The 15,609-nt window shown below is 42.1% G+C and overlaps 1 protein-coding gene across 2 annotated transcripts in view; it reads right to left on the bottom strand.

The window, feature by feature from the left end:
* Positions 1-464: 464 nt before the first annotated feature.
* CHN1 (chimerin 1) overlaps positions 465-15,609 on the bottom strand; it is a 73,902-nt gene continuing 58,757 nt past the window's right edge. For both annotated transcript variants that reach the window (XM_014467919.2, XM_023744705.1), the window contains 5 exons: positions 14,913-15,086; positions 14,070-14,147; positions 9,402-9,539; positions 2,497-2,602; positions 465-1,244 (listed from right to left, as the gene is read on the bottom strand). In XM_014467919.2, coding sequence (XP_014323405.1) covers positions 1,073-1,244; positions 2,497-2,602; positions 9,402-9,539; positions 14,070-14,147; positions 14,913-15,086 — 668 coding nt within the window. In that variant the 3' untranslated portion in view covers positions 465-1,072. The remainder of the gene's footprint in view (positions 1,245-2,496; positions 2,603-9,401; positions 9,540-14,069; positions 14,148-14,912; positions 15,087-15,609) is intronic.

Genomic DNA, 15,609 nt, shown 5'->3' with positions numbered 1-15,609 from the left:
ATCTCAGGCAGCCTCTCCGCTCAGCTGCGTGTCAACACCAAGCACATCCAACAAAGCAAGTGTTTAGAAAGCCACTCTTTCTAGTTAGCCTTTATTCTTCTCACGGTTCTAGAAGGAACTCCTGCCTGTGCCCCCAGCTCGAGTTGGGAAAACAGTCTTGATTTCTGTCACAGTATGCAAGAAGGAAAATGAATCCAATGAATGGGTGTCCTAATTCTAAGCAGTTTTAAATTATTATTTTGGGAACTCAATATAAAACTTTCAATGGTGAACAAAAGAGGTGAGAGGGGTTACTCAGTGTTACACAAGTGGCATAACACATTTTTCCAAATATTTGTAATCATGGGGAAAAAAGCAAGCTATTGATATTTTTAATTTCTAAAAGCCAAATTTAATAATAAATGCATGCCAGGTAAAAACACAAAATTACAACTAAAACCCAATAATTTAACAAAAAAATACTCTGCGTTGTATTTTTTTATTGGCATGGATCATTTACTAAAGTAACAAATCTGAAAACATTTTGCTTTTTTGCTGGAAAGAAAGTACTATGTCAGAGAAGAACGAAGAGTACCCAGAAATAAAGCACTGGAGAAAAGTAGGCATATGTTATAGTCTATGGCAGTGCAGCGGCCAGAGGTGCTGTTCTGTCCATTGATGTGCATGTTTATGTAAGCGTCAGACACCAATGACAGAACCCAAGCGAAGTCATGACAGGTTCACTCTGCGAAACATGCTGAATTACAACCACAGACTACCCAGGACGGAGAGCGGGGCAGGCTGCTGTCTCCTTTGTACGGGTCCCCTTGCCAAACGGGGCTAATCATGCAATAGCCTGAGTTTCTCTTAACATGATAAACACCCAGGGTTACTAGCACTGGAAAGCGTATGTTCACTGTTTTACAAGGACAGCTGAGCGGTGCTACAAAAACAATGGGAAGTTCCTTCATTTTAAACTGGTTATATGCCCAAACTTCTAACCAAGGAATAATGCAGCTATGAGAGCCAATTAAATTACTATAAAACATTCCTTCATCTGTAAAACACTTCTTTTTCCTCTCAAACTAAAAATCTAAAATAAAATGTCTTCATTTTTGATGAGCAGCTCTACCACCAGTCTCTGATATCGGATATCGTTCAGTGCAGCCATGGCGTCTAGTTCCGGAGATCTCATAAGGGTGGGGCCGAAAACAATCCCAAGGTTTTCTGCATTCATAAGGTTCTCCTTTTCATGGAGGGTCACTCTGAAAAATACAAGCAAAGGAGGAGGATTCTGTGTAAGCCATGCGGTTCTTCACTGTGCTTTGGAACAAAATCAAAAACAAGATGTGTGTGGGTTCGGTTCTATTTGTGGATTCTCTGGCCGCAGCCTGAGCTGCAGGGGTGTCTGAAATAGCAGAGAAGGAACTGGGTCGTCCTGATGGTTCCTCAGCCCTCCCTCCGTCACTCCCTCCTCTTGGGCTATCTGGTTTCCTATAGATTATGTTTCCAAGTGTCTAGGGAGAGAGTGGTCGTGACATTAATAGGAGATGGCTCAGCGTAAGCAACCTTGTCAGAGAGAGTAAGTGTTTATATTTTTTACGGCTACAGTGAAGGCACAGAGACTACCATTTGAGAGTTATTTCTTCTGTGTGGAGTACTTAACTGCATCCATATATGAAGCAAACTTGAATTTACAAGTGAAGTTGTAAGCAAATGACATCAAAGTTTTAACTCATGGTGCTTTTAAAGAGGAGAAACGTGTAATTAAAAGCAGCATGAATTAAGTATTCATTTCTGGACAACTCATGCCTAAAGGCTTATAACATAGATGTCAAGTTCTGCTATCTTTTTTGTTGCTGATTGGTCTTATATTTTGAAACCCTAAAACCACTAAATCTTGGTCATATAATTTTAAAAACATTGCTTCAACTGGTAGAGATTGACGGTGACTGAGCAAGGAAATAAAGCTCCATCATCATCAATCACTGTAACACATTAAACCAGAGGAACAAAACATTTCATTTTCCATTCCTCCTTTACCCCTTACTTTACTCCATCATTTTTTTACAGCAATATTTAGTGCTAGCAACATCCATCCAATAATCTACCATCCCAGCACCAAGTCTGAAGTGCCTGTCTTAGAGAAAGAAGAATGAGCCTTCTTGTGGGTTGCTTTGCTCTTGCGTTATTATGCTAATGCTAGTGTCTCTACAGCTACAACCTTTCCTTTTGCATAGACATGAATGCATGTCCTTGGCAGGATACTAGTATTTCTAACGTATTTGCCAACACCTAGTGCAATTGTAAATACCTTCCTGTTAGAATCAAGTGTGTGTTGAGCTCTGTAGTGCAGAATATTTTTAGCATTCCTTCTTAACTTGTGCAATTTCACACAAGACAACATAGCTTGTGTTTATTCATTCAATGGATCATTTGTCTTTTCTTTCACGTTTCGTTTCATTTCATTCTTAAAATTTGGATGCAGCACAAGTTAAGCACTGCAGTCTGACTTGCCTCTTCAGATGCGCCATGAGGTACCGGAGGGTCTCGCAGTGAGCGGGCGGCAGCAGTTTCAGTGCCTCGTGAAGGGTTTCTAATTGCTCATCAGGATCCATAATTTCTAAAGGAGTGAGTTGAATGAATACAAAGGAGGAAAACTTTAATAGACAACTGGTATAAATGGTTCATTTCATTCTATTCTATGTTTTAAAACTGATAAGAAATGCCTTCTCACAGATCCTTGCCCACAGCCTTGGAAAATATTTTTAAGGTTCAAGCCTCAGATTTCCAAAGGCTTAGTTTCAATGTGGCAATACCATTTACTTGGACTTTTGGGGAGACCACCCAGTTTTTTCACTTGGAAGTCTTGAGTCTGGTAACTATGGAAACTGGCCATTGGATATATAGGATGTAACTATGAAAAATTCAGACACATATCTACATACAAATAAAAACTTACACGCCCAAGTGAGGTCATCTTAGAACATTACAAATATATTTAAGGAATGCTGCATTGTTCAAAATATTTTGAAAGTCCCCTTTCAGAAAGCAACAGTATAGAAGCTATGCCATCCCTTTGCCCCTGGCAACCCCTGTTAAGGTCTTATTACTTGATATTCATGCTTTATTCTTTTGCAACCAGGAAATATATGATCTAATATTTACTTCTTTTATTAGATATAGTTTTTTAAAAAAATATATATTTATTGATTTCAGAGAGAAAGGGAGAAGGAGAGAGAGACAGAAACATCAATGATGAGAGAGAATCATTGATCGGCTGCCTCCTGCACACTCCCCACTGGGGATCGAGCCCGCAACCCAGGCATGTGCCCTTGGCCGGAACCGAACCCGGGACCCCTCAGTCCACAGGCTGACGCTTTATCCACTGAGCCAAGCCGGCCAGGGCTAGATATAGTTTTAAGTTACTATGTGTTATCTACAATAGTCAAATCTACCCTCAAAGCACAAAGATACTCTACTACTTAGGGCATTCAGAAGCCACATGCAGACTTGGAAGGCAATGCCAAATGTTCTGAGTGACAACAGGGTCCCTCAAATAAATGGGACCCTTTCAGAGGTGTAAAAGGTGTAAACTTTGAAGGGGCACATCTTCATGTGCCTATTTTAGTTCTGCTGTGTTGGCCAAAACACCAGCACACGCCTTTGAGGTTACAGATCGCATTAAATTAATTATTTCTGTAATGAGAAACAATAGACATCTTTGGAATTCTGTGCTCTAATCTAGCACATTTCCTGCTTCTACCCAAACGTCATGAAGATGGGGTGCCTTTAAATGTTTGGTTTCAGGGCAATTGCAAAGGGACCCAAATCAGAACAGCAGCTGTGAAATGCTGGAAGGCCACATCTGACCAGAACATGACATTGAGGACCCAAGAATCCCCGTCTTTCAGATCTAATAAAATAAACCAACTCAGAGGCAACGTACTGGAGTCGGGTGAAAACTAGAATGACATGAAAGGTTCTTAGTGTTGCAGAGCAGATTTGATAAATTTCAGAATGTAAACAGTGACTGAAGCTTTTTAATTCAAAGAAACTTTGGCCATTTTGCAATTTCTGCCCAAAGCTTCCCCAGAGCTTCTGGTTCATTTCTTCGGGATGAAGAACGTATTATTTGACATTTACCAGGATAAATAACGCAGGGTCTCTGAACCTTGAGGCCTTTAAAGAATGCCAACTAATAACAGCAATTCCAGGTACTGAAATTCAATCATTTAATTTCTAAAATTAAGAGAAGAAATTCCACTTACTATAAAAACCTTTATAGAACTAAGTAATTGGAAACTACACTATTCTGAAAATTGAAAAAGGAGTAGTTTAGTTTTCTTTAACTTCCACACTTAGTCTGTGTAGGGAGAATCTTGAGATGGTGTGAAGTTAAGGGTAGTGTTGGTGGGATGGAAACAAACAAAATTCCAGGTTCATGGAGAGCTCACTTTCCCTATTGGAGGATGACTGACAATAAATAAGTATATGTATCTTTTAGCTTATTCTGTATTGCAATGAGGCAAGCGCTATGGAAAAGACACTGGGTGTGTTGTGGGGGGAGGGTGTGTAATTATACATGGTGTGGTCAGGATGACCCGAGGCAGTGGGGGGACGAAGCACAGAGATAGAGCTGGGGAAGGTGGTTCCAGGCAGAGGAACAGTCAAGCAAAGATCCTGAGGGAGAGAAGGCTGGGAATGTTTGAGGAAAAGCGAGGAGCCAAGTGTGGCCACAGTAGAGAGAGCAGAAAGAGTAGGAGAGGATGAGACTCGAAAAGTTAGAATTTACTGAGAGAAATGGGAAAGTCATGACCTGACATACATTTTTCACAGTATCTCCCCTCTGGCTGCCGCATGGGAAACATGGGAGGGGCAAGAGTAAAAACAGAAAGATCATTCCAGTAATAATTGCAAAAATCCAGGTAAGGTGTGACACTAGCTTAGACCAGGTGTCAGCAGGGACGGTGATAAGAAATTCCAGGACTATTTTAAAGGTCGAGTTCATAGGAGTTACTGATGAGGGATGTATGAGAGAAAATAAAGAATGAGCCAAGTTTGGGGCTGAGGTACCGGGGAGGATGGAACCGCCATTAGCTGAGATAGGAAGGATCTGGGTGGAGGAGGCTTCATGGGGAAGATGAAGACATCTGAGCTAGACCTGCAGATGAACATGCTGACTTGGATTAACCTGCTGCTCAGGGAGAGGTCCAGATTGGAGCTATAAACCTGGGAACATCTGACAAAATGCACGTGAATACACCGATATCAAATTGACAGAGACTTGCCCTGGAATCACTTCTCTTTTCCACTCTGAGGAGTGTTACCCATGCTCAGTTTTTCAGAGAACACAAACCTTTAGCTCTAAGAAGATCACAGCGCAATTTAAGAGGGAGATAGACCAATGAAATGCATTCAGAGGTGGTAACCACCATTCCTGTTTTGAATATATGGAAGGCTTGCACATGGACGAGGGTGATACCAGGACCACTGCCGAGGGGAGGGAGCTAGAAGCGGGCAGATCTCTGTTGGGCACCGTGGGGCTCTAAGATTGTGGAATCTGTCAACAGTGGACTGGCTGCCTGGACAAATGATTCTGGGGTTACTGGGTATTTAAAAAAGAAAGTCTAGTTACATGACTCCTTAGCAGTGATGGCAAATCTATGACACGCGTGTCAGAGGTGACACGCGAACTCATTTTTTTGGTTGATTTTTCTTTGTTAAATGGCATTTAAATATATAAAATAAATATACATCTTTGTTTTACTATGGTTGCAAATATCAAAAAATTTCTATATGTGACACGGCACCAGAGTTGTTAGGGTTTTTCAAAATGCTGACACGCCGAGCTCAAAAGGTTCGCCATCACTGCCTTAGAGTATCTAAAAACTAAGATTCTGTGGTTCTCAATTATAAAATTATGTTTACTGATTGAACAAATATTCACGGAGCATCCATTATGTCAGCGAGGAACTACACAGGCGCTGTGGGGAAACGAACATGAGCAAGGGAACTGCCTGGATGGGGCTGCGGTCAGAAGGGAGGACACGGATGAGCATAACCTCTGACAGAAGGAGAGACACTCTGAAGGGCGTCCCAGCGAGCGTGACATGAACACAGAGGAGAAAGCTGGCCGAGGCGGAGGGACAGGAGAGGGGGAGACGGCATTTGAGGGAGGTCTGGAAGGATCTGGAAACACAACACTGTGGGGGCAGGAAATAAGCACTCTGAACCTGGACCAAGAGCTGGTTAAAAGCTCTTTTTAAAGGTTACATTCTTTAGAGAGAAACTCAAGTACAAGAAGAATAAACGTAGCTGAGAAGGGGGGATCTGGGCAGAGCGGAGGGAGGAGCTCCACCGGCTCCAACTCCCAGGCTCCTCTTCGGGCCGTTTACGTGGCTTGGGAACAAGAACCCTGGGTTTCATTCCCGGGTTTTTCTGAGTCACTCGAGGTTACACCCCGAGTCATGCAGCTTCTCTAGCATCTGGGAACATCGCTCTCTGACCCCTTGGCCAGGGGAAGCGTTCCAGGCCCAGTACGGCCAGGGCTCAGCTCTGGCCCAGTGGTCAGGAAGCATGCGTGGAAGCTGGGCTAAGGAGCAGCCCTGGGAGAAGCACCTCTCTTCTAGGCCTTCCTACCGGACTGCAGAGATTTCTTAATTGGTGGGGAGAGGAAGTGAGCAAAAAAGTGCTGGGGAGACCGGGTGGTTCATAGGGGAGCATGCAGGGGACTGTGCAGAACTTCAAGCCTTTTGATGGGATGCCTGGCCTCCTCTGCCGCCTTTAGCATTTCCTGCAGCCACTCCCCTCCAGCTTTCAACCAGCAGTTCTCCAAAGAAGGCTGTAACAGCAGAGCTCAAACAGCTTTTGCAGGAAGAAGCTTTAATATGAAGTATGACTTTTTGTTGGCAAGGGAGGCTAATAAAAGCCAGAGATACCCAAGACCTAAAGAATATGGACTAAGGATTTTCAGGGGCTAGAGATAAAAAAAAAGTCCAAGAGCACCTGCATCAGGAAAGGTCAGCCAACCGTGTCCTCTGCCTGCCTTCCCCTGGGTGAGTCTCTGCCCCCTATTCTATCAGGCGCCCAGGCAGCATGCAGAGAGAGCTAGGGCTTTGATGTTAGGGAGAGATGGGTTTGAACACCGTTACCACCTCCTCCAGTGACAGGACTAGGACAGTTTACTTATATCCTAAAACACCTTTTTTTTTTCCAAAATATATTTTTATTGATTTTTTACAGGGAGGAAGGGAGAGAGACAGAGAGTCAGAAACATCGATGAGAGAGAAACATCGATTAGCTGCCTCCTGCACACCCCCTACTGGGGATGCGCCCGCAACCAAGGTACATGCCCTTGACCGGAATCGAACCCGGGACCCCTCAGTCCGCAGGCCGAAGCTCTATCCACTGAGCCAAACCGATCAGGGCCTAAAACACCTTCTTTATAAAATAGTATCATGGGCCCTAGCTGGGTCGCTCAGTGGGTTAGAGTGTCGTCCCAAATACACCAAGGTTGAGGGTTTGATCCCCGGTCAGGGCACATACAAGAGTCAACCAATGAATGCATAAATAAGTGGAACAACAAATCGATGTTTCTCTCTTTCTCCCCCTTCTTCTATTTCTAAAACCAATTAAAAAATAAAATATCATGGATGTAAAGTACTGAGCATGATGCCTGGCACCTAGTACTGCTCTATAAATCTTAGTTTTTCTTATTTTCCATATCTGCTTATACAGATAGGAGAACAGCTGTATCTATGCATCTAGACACATTCTACTCTTAAAAAAGACAGGTTCAAGGACACAATGTTCCACAAACGATTACATCAACATCGAACATGCAGAGTACACGTTTATGTTGTGTATGAGTGCTATGCTAGGGTTTCTGTTGTCATGGCGATCACACATGAAAATAGTTCAAATTTTAAGGCGTTTTTGATTTAGGCGTTTTGATTTAGGCGAGTTTATTATGCTGTGCTTTCGCGAGCTCTCTGAGGGGTGAGTGGGGGCTTGCTGCTTTTGGAGAGGTCCGTTTCAGACACAAGTCCCAGAACAATGACAAACGGTTTGGAAGCATAAAGAGGGGAGATTTTCCTGAGCCACCGGGTGGGTGTGGGGAAAGAAGGTGAGGTATTTGGGAGTGCGGGGCTCAAGGCCTTGAAATCCAGTAAGCAAGGCGTGGCTTGTTCTTCCCAGTAGATGAGGCAGTGCGGGGTGGTGGGAATCTGGGTTTCCATCACTGCTTTGTTCTCTGCTAATTGGTTGCCTTGGGTCAGGCTCAGAAGCCAAGTTGTAGTTTTGTCCCAAGCAACACGGGGACAGGAACACCATCTAGCTGAGCCCCAGTGTTGTCCTGGGCATCACAGCAAACTGTGGGCGGACTGAGCAGCCCTTTGGGAAGTGTGTGTCCAGTGTCTTCCACATCAATGCCAATCTGACCAATCCTTACAGGAAGCAACGCCTGCCCCACGAAACAAGAACCTCAGCAATGAATCCAGCCCCAAACGAGAAGCGGTAAATTCCAACGGAAGAGATCTAGAGCCTTTCAGGCTCAGGAAATCTGTAAAAATCAGGGCAATTCTCATGGCTGTTCTCTACACGAGAGCTGAGCTGACCCGCAAGAAATGAAGGCTCCACAAACCACAGGAATTCTTAACAAATGCTCTGAAGGGGAAACTGAAAATTAAAACAAGTCAAGTTTGTGCTTCATGAAATCTCAAAGTCAAAGAGCAAATCAGTGTTACCAAGGAAGTTATGTTATTTAAAGATCAAGACAACATGTGGCTTTGAAGAGAGACAAGCAAACGACAGAAATAGCCTATCTTTTCTTAAGACATGGTAATGCCGACAGTTAAAATCTGTTCAGAATTTCCTTCAAAAAAATGGAGCATGAATTATAGGTATGATTTTTTTGTACTATAAACAGAATTTGGCAAATGAGCCTTTGCTTTTCCTCATTTTCATCTTAACTAGAATTTAAAAATGGTCCATCGCAGAGTGAACATGGGGATTGAGAGTAAGGATTTAGAAACTTTTATTGAAATCTGACGGTAATTTTTGTGCTTGATGAATCTAACAATAAAGTAGTTGATCTTGTTTTTTTAGTTTTTTTCCCCAGTTATTTTTATTTTATTTTACAAAGTACAGTCCGAATTTCAGGAGCACTGGTAGAAGCCGTCCTTTGGAGAATGAGGGTTAGCTAGCCCGTTACCAAGAAGCTTCTGGTGGTAGATGTTGTAAGTCACCCGTGTTGGAGAACAGTTCAAATTCTTGTGAGCATATATATATAACCATGGAGAGGGCGAGGAAGAAGTATTTAATGAAATACATTCAAGATGCCCAGCAGAGAACCCCGGGAGGAGGGATGACCCCGGAGAGGCAGGCTGTCAGGGTTTTGGGGCGCGCGCTGGTGTACTTACTGGCGGACTCTATGAACTTGGGGTAGGCGTCATACGTGATGAGTGGAATCGGTAAGTCCCTGAAGTAGAGTTTCAGCGCACCAGTGATGATGTTGATATCTTCATATACGTTCACAGAAATATCTGCTTTCTCTCCATCTTTGAAGGATATTAAAGGAAAGAAAAGTAAATATTTGGATCCACAGCACTGTTTTTATAAATAACGTATTTCTGTGTATAGTTTTTAAAGATTACCAATGCTCCCATTTTTAACATCAGCTTCATTGTGCTAAGTTATAGAAATGATCAATACTCTGTGAAAAGCAAAATTAATTTTTGAGTTTTCTAAAGTTATTTTTCCATGTTACTTATGGAGTGAAAATCAGAAGAGAACTCGAGTCAACAGAAATATTTGTTCATTTCATGGCTGCTTGAGAATTCCCAGGGGACTAATATGGGATTGCTGCTTTTCTTTTTAAAATAAACACAGAGAATGTGGGAAATGACAACAGAGGCACTCTTCACTTACAAAAGACCCCTAGCACCAAGGTCTCTATTCTTTGTGCTTTTGTACCACCCCAGGCTCCCACACAGAAGTTGGAGCTTGCCTGAGTCCTAGGGGTAAAGGAGGTGGAGAGAAGAGAGTAAAACAAACAAAACAAAACAGAACCATGAAGTGCTGAAAGAACAAGAACAGAAGGCATTACAAAGTGGAGGGACATTTCAGAGGCGCTGGGCCCCTGACTCCCAAGCAAAGCTACCTTCCTTCAGGGCGGCCTCCCCCAGACCCCTGGTATTTAGTACTTTACTTGGTTAAAATACCTGAATTTTCATCTACTAAAGATTTAATTAGCATCTGCTCTGAGCTAGAGCCTAAGCTGGCTTTCTTTGTTCTGTCTGGTTTACGAGAGATTTCTATGGATTAAGCAGCAGCCTCTTCACCACACACCTGGTAGAACGGCTACAATTTAGAACCCTGATAACACTAAAGCCCCGCAAGGATGTGGAGTGACAGGAACTCTCATCACTGCTGAGGAGGATGCAAAAGGGAGCAGTCACTTTGGGAGATAGGCAGTTTCCTACTAAGCTAAGCACACTCTTACCACAGAATCCAGCAACGGTGCTCCTTGCTATTTACCCAAAGGAGCAGAAAACGTGCATCCACACAAAACCCTGATACAAGGGTTTATAGCAGCTTTACTCGTAATTGTCAAAAAACTGCAAGCAACCAAGATGTCTTTTTGATAGGTGAATGAACTGATGCACACCCAGACAATGGAATACTTTTCAGCTATGAAAAGAAATGAGCTCTAAAGCCAAGAAAGACACGGAGGAATTTAAAATACAGTAAGAAAGTAAAAGAAGTCAGTCTGAAAAGGCTATGCCCTCTGTGGTTCCAACTATAGGACATTCTGGGAAAGGCACAACTATGGTCAGATCAGTGGGTGCAGGGGCTCGGGGCAGGAGGGAGGGATGAAGGGTACAGCACGGATTTTTATGAGAGTGAAAGTTCTGTGTGACACTGGGACGGTAGATACATGACTTCACACATGTCAAAACCCACAGAACTGTGCAATGTAAAAGTGAACCCTAATATAAACTATTGACTCTAGTTAATGTATCAATATTGGTTCACAAACTAACAAATGTATTGTACTAATGCAAGATGTTAATAGGGGAATATTAACATCTTGGGCCAGAGCATGAGAGGAGGGATTACATGGCAAATCTCTGCTCAGTTTTTTTGGTGAACCTAAAACTACTCTGAAGGCCTTTTTTTTTTTTTTAAAGCAGCCTCTTTTAAAATGCCAGTACCTTGGCCTGTTTGTCACTCACATATGAGTGTCAGTGAGATCACCAGTGCCCACCTCTCACACGTGGGTTGGAATAATGTGCAGGGGCGGTACAGACTGGGACAGAGTGCCTCCTGGAAGGAAAGCAGTCATGTAATGAGGACCCGCCAAGAATGCTTCATGGGTGACCTGGGGAAGCATGTAGGTGCTGGGCCTACAGATCTGCAGAAAGGGATGTGAGCACAACGGGAATGTAGAAAAATGACTGTCAGTTTTTACTCAGAAAAATAGTTTCCCTTTCTTTATTTTTCTGTGAGAACCCAGATTTCCAATATCCTCCCTCATTACTGGCTACAGTACCATTTTTGGTTTGGAAAGTAAAGTCACAGTTTTTATAGTTCAGCTACCTGATAGTGTTGAACAGAATTTGGAGGTGGGTCTGAGAATCTTCTACCAGACAGTTCTTTTTATGGTAAAATATTGTGTTCATTGCATCTTAGTCCACTCTCCTTTCACTTACTCCTCTCTAAGCCACAGCACCTTTCATGCCTGGACAGGTCAGCCTCAGGGCCTTTGCACAGACTCCTATGCTGTCAGGCCTTTACAATCCTGTTTCTCTGCTATTCAGTCAATATCCAGCCAGCTCCTATTCATCCTTTCAACTTTAGCATAAACATTTCTCCTCTGGGAAAGCCTGTTCTGGTCTCCAGCATCCCCCTAACCCTAACAGACTAGATTAATTCCTCAGTTATTAATATTTTCCTTTATGGCATCTATTAAAATAAAAATCAATAGCCATTGTGTGATTATTATTTAATGTGGGCCCACCACGAATGCAAGGACCAAGTGTACATGGTTAACTGCTGTATCTAAAGTGAAGGACATGGTACCTGGCACACAGTAGCTGTTACGTACGTGATTTTGAATTAATGAATCATTGGAAAGTAGATTTTGAGAAGCTAGGAGCCTAAAATATTAATACTCTGGGACTCACTATGCATACTATTCTTAAACTGGTTCCTTTAAAACCTGCTTTTTGAAAAGAATCTACATATTCTCTTACATCTATTTTAAAGTAATATAAATGCATTCTGTGATTTGATTTCTAGATACTACATTCTAGGGCAGTGGTGGCGAACCTTTTAAGCTCGGCGTGTCAGCATTTTGAAAAACCCTAACTTAACTCTGGTGCCGTGTCACATATAGAAATTTTTTGATATTTGCAACCATAGTAAAACAAAGACTTATATTTTTGATATTTATTTTATATATTTAAATGCCATTTAACAAAGAAAAATCAACCAAAAAAATGAGTTCGCGTGTCACCTCTGACACGTGTCATAGGTTCGCCATCACTGCTCTAGGGCATGGATGCAGCAGCACAGACTGCCCTGACTGCTCTATTACTTTCAGCCCTTGGCTCTTCAGACTGGGGCTCCCCTGTGGGGGTCTCCCTGGAGGAAGGCTCAAGGGTTTGTATTTGCTCTGACCTTCCCCTGGGCCTCTCCCTGTTCTGGGCACAGAAATATCTGCTTCCACTGGGAGATAAAGCATGCAAGGCTACAATGGCATGTGCTGACCTCAGAGTAATTCGTGCTCCATTCCATGACCATCTCCTAAGTGAGGGGAAATTTTCCAAATTCTGCCTTTTAATTCTGGCTATTGAATGGGTTCACCCTAGCATTCTATGGATCCTGCCTTTTCCCCGCGGATCTCATTATTTCAGGGTTGTAAGCCTCCCAGAAGTGATCGAGGGTGTGGCAATATGGAGCCAAGGTGAGCTCTTCAAGCTTTTTCAAATCTGTTGTTAGTGTTTTCAGAGCACAAAAGGGAATGTAGAAAAATGACTCACAAAAAGACTGTCTTGTATTTTGAATGAGAGAAAACTGCTGCGATTTATTTGCTTTCTGGGCCCCCTGGAAACAGTTTCTTGGTCAGTGTGAGTTGGAGAACCCTGGCAGTGGCTGGGGATGGACATGCTATCTTCTAGAGGGAAAAAAGCCTCTTTAACCTTCAGTGGGGCACTGATTCGGGACTATTCTTGATGCTTATGTGGATTTGGCATACTATTACTTCCCTTCATCATCTTTGACTTTATCAAACTGTTGGGCTGGCCTAGATTTCCTCCTGTCAGATTGGCAATAATACTTAAATTTATTTTTGTCTTCTGCCTGTGTGGGCTGTAAGAGCCGTGTGATGGGAGCGGATGCAATGGGACTAGAAATATGTTCTTGCACAGGACAGAGGCTCTTTCTGTTTCACTTCCTGCACTCTAGGTGACAGGTCTTCTTTGGTACCACCTTATTCCAGTACTTGAAGACAAAAGGGAGAACCTCAGGAACAAATCTATATGTACATGTTAAAGACAATAGGCGACTGAGCTCTTCCTTGGCTGGGCCCCTCCTCCCTCAGCGGGGTGGGTCCTAAGCCAGAAGGTCCTCCGCTCCTCGCTCCTCGGGGTTTCTTGTCCCCACACAAGGGTCAGGACCTGGGTCTCCTCAGGCAGAGCTGGTGATGAGGATGCAGGCAGGCAGCTAGAAGGGCCACTCAGACTGGGAAATCTGAGATCTGCAATCACTTAGATCCCCACTTCCGTTGTCCCCATGTTTTTTGGTAAATTAAATTGCTCTGCATATATTTTAGTGAACTTAGAACCAGCCTTGGATATTGAAATATAGGTAATGTAGCTAAGTTTTATGCTTCTTTCCCACCGTGAAATGTAACAGTTTAATACAGCTGAGAAAAATAATTTTAAAACTCAAAAGCTAAGTCATTTTATTTGGTATAACAACCATCAATGGTTCAGAAAAATAATGCAAAGAATAACGTCAGGTATTGTGCGTTTTTGGCAAAGTGTATTATTGCCCTGAGTTAATGAACAGGCTGAAGAACATACCTCTGTCAAAAGCCATCTTGACATCTTCAATGAGGTCACTAAATCCTGACACTCGGTACAGTCCTTCAGAATTGAGACCTGCGAATAAAGCAAAGGAGCTCATCAGTTTCCTTGAAATCATGCCTTTTCTTCAAATTTTAACTTCTTGCCATACTTCAGGCTGAGGAAGTGATGTGTCAGAAAGAATGATAAATACACATGTTTAGAAACCTCTTCACCTTTTTCTCCTGAAATAAAACCATTTCACTGACAGCTCTTTAGCTCTGACCTGCTGCCACCTGGATATTTGTGATCTGGCTCATCACTGTGTCTAATTAGATCAAAGATGTGAAGTCTTAAGGGAAATAATTCATCACCCCAATTATACCATAAATTCTTTTACATAACAGAGGACTAAGATAAAGTATATTAACAGGCCCATAGCAATTTTTCCCAAGTGAGAAAGAATAATTAGGGTGCGGCTCTGATTTTTGGCCTAGGATAGTTTTAATAGAGCATTATGCCTTTGCTTCTCAGACCCAAGGAAAAAAAAACAAAAAAATGGAACAATGAATTTGTATCTATATGTCAACTTTTAGAAATTTATGGAAACATCATCCATAAATAGACTTTTAGGCATATTTCCTATAACTGGTTAAATGTACCTAAATGTATCTTGAAATCAAGTGTTTAATTATTTGTTAGATTAACTCCTTTCAGACTTTCAGATCATTTGCCATCTGAAATCATTTCCCCTAAACTTCAGAAGACAATGGGGTTGTGCAACGAGGCACCCAAAATAGCATTAGGACTCGCACTCCTGGTGAATTACAATCCCTCTGCATCGCACAGGAAGCGCCTCACCTCTAGATTCAATTTCCCTGATGCACATGTCCACCACCATCGGCCGCTTGGTGATGTGGGCTTTCACAAGTGTTGTGAGGTCACAGCTATACACCTTCTTGACATGTTTCAAGTCTGGCTTACAGTCATTTGGGACCATCTTGGAACACTGCTTATGAACATTCAAACCACAATCTAAAAAAAGAACAAAGAAAGAAAATATTCATTATTGTTTTAGAGTTTTGAACATTCTGAACTGTCTATTTTAGCAAAAGACATTGCAGCTTGAATTCGTTTTAAAAGGGAAACTAGCTCCCAGCAGACCCTATTTTTCCCATCTCTTCTCTTACAAAACTTTTTGGGTTTTAAGTCAGAAGACCAAACTTCTAGCTCAGGCTTTATCATTTATTTGCTATTATGATCTCAGGAGAATACCAACCCAACCCAAACCAAATGAATAAGTGTTTAATTAAATATCTATAAAATGTAATATTATGCCAATTAGCCAACTAAAATTTTATCCATCCTTAAATGTGGAATATAAATGCATTTTAATATCTAAAATAGCTAGTTATTATTTATTACTACTATCATCTCTAGCTTACTAATGCCAAACACTATTCCAAGTGCTTTATATTTATTATTCCATTTAAACTCACAAAACTCCATGAATGGATACTATTATTCTTCTCATTTTATAAACCTGACAAAACTGAGC

Source organism: Myotis lucifugus, unplaced genomic scaffold (assembly GCF_000147115.1).
Source record: "Myotis lucifugus unplaced genomic scaffold, Myoluc2.0 scaffold_5, whole genome shotgun sequence".
NCBI lineage: Eukaryota > Metazoa > Chordata > Mammalia > Chiroptera > Vespertilionidae > Myotis > Myotis lucifugus.
This window is presented reverse-complemented; position numbering and strand designations above follow the sequence as displayed.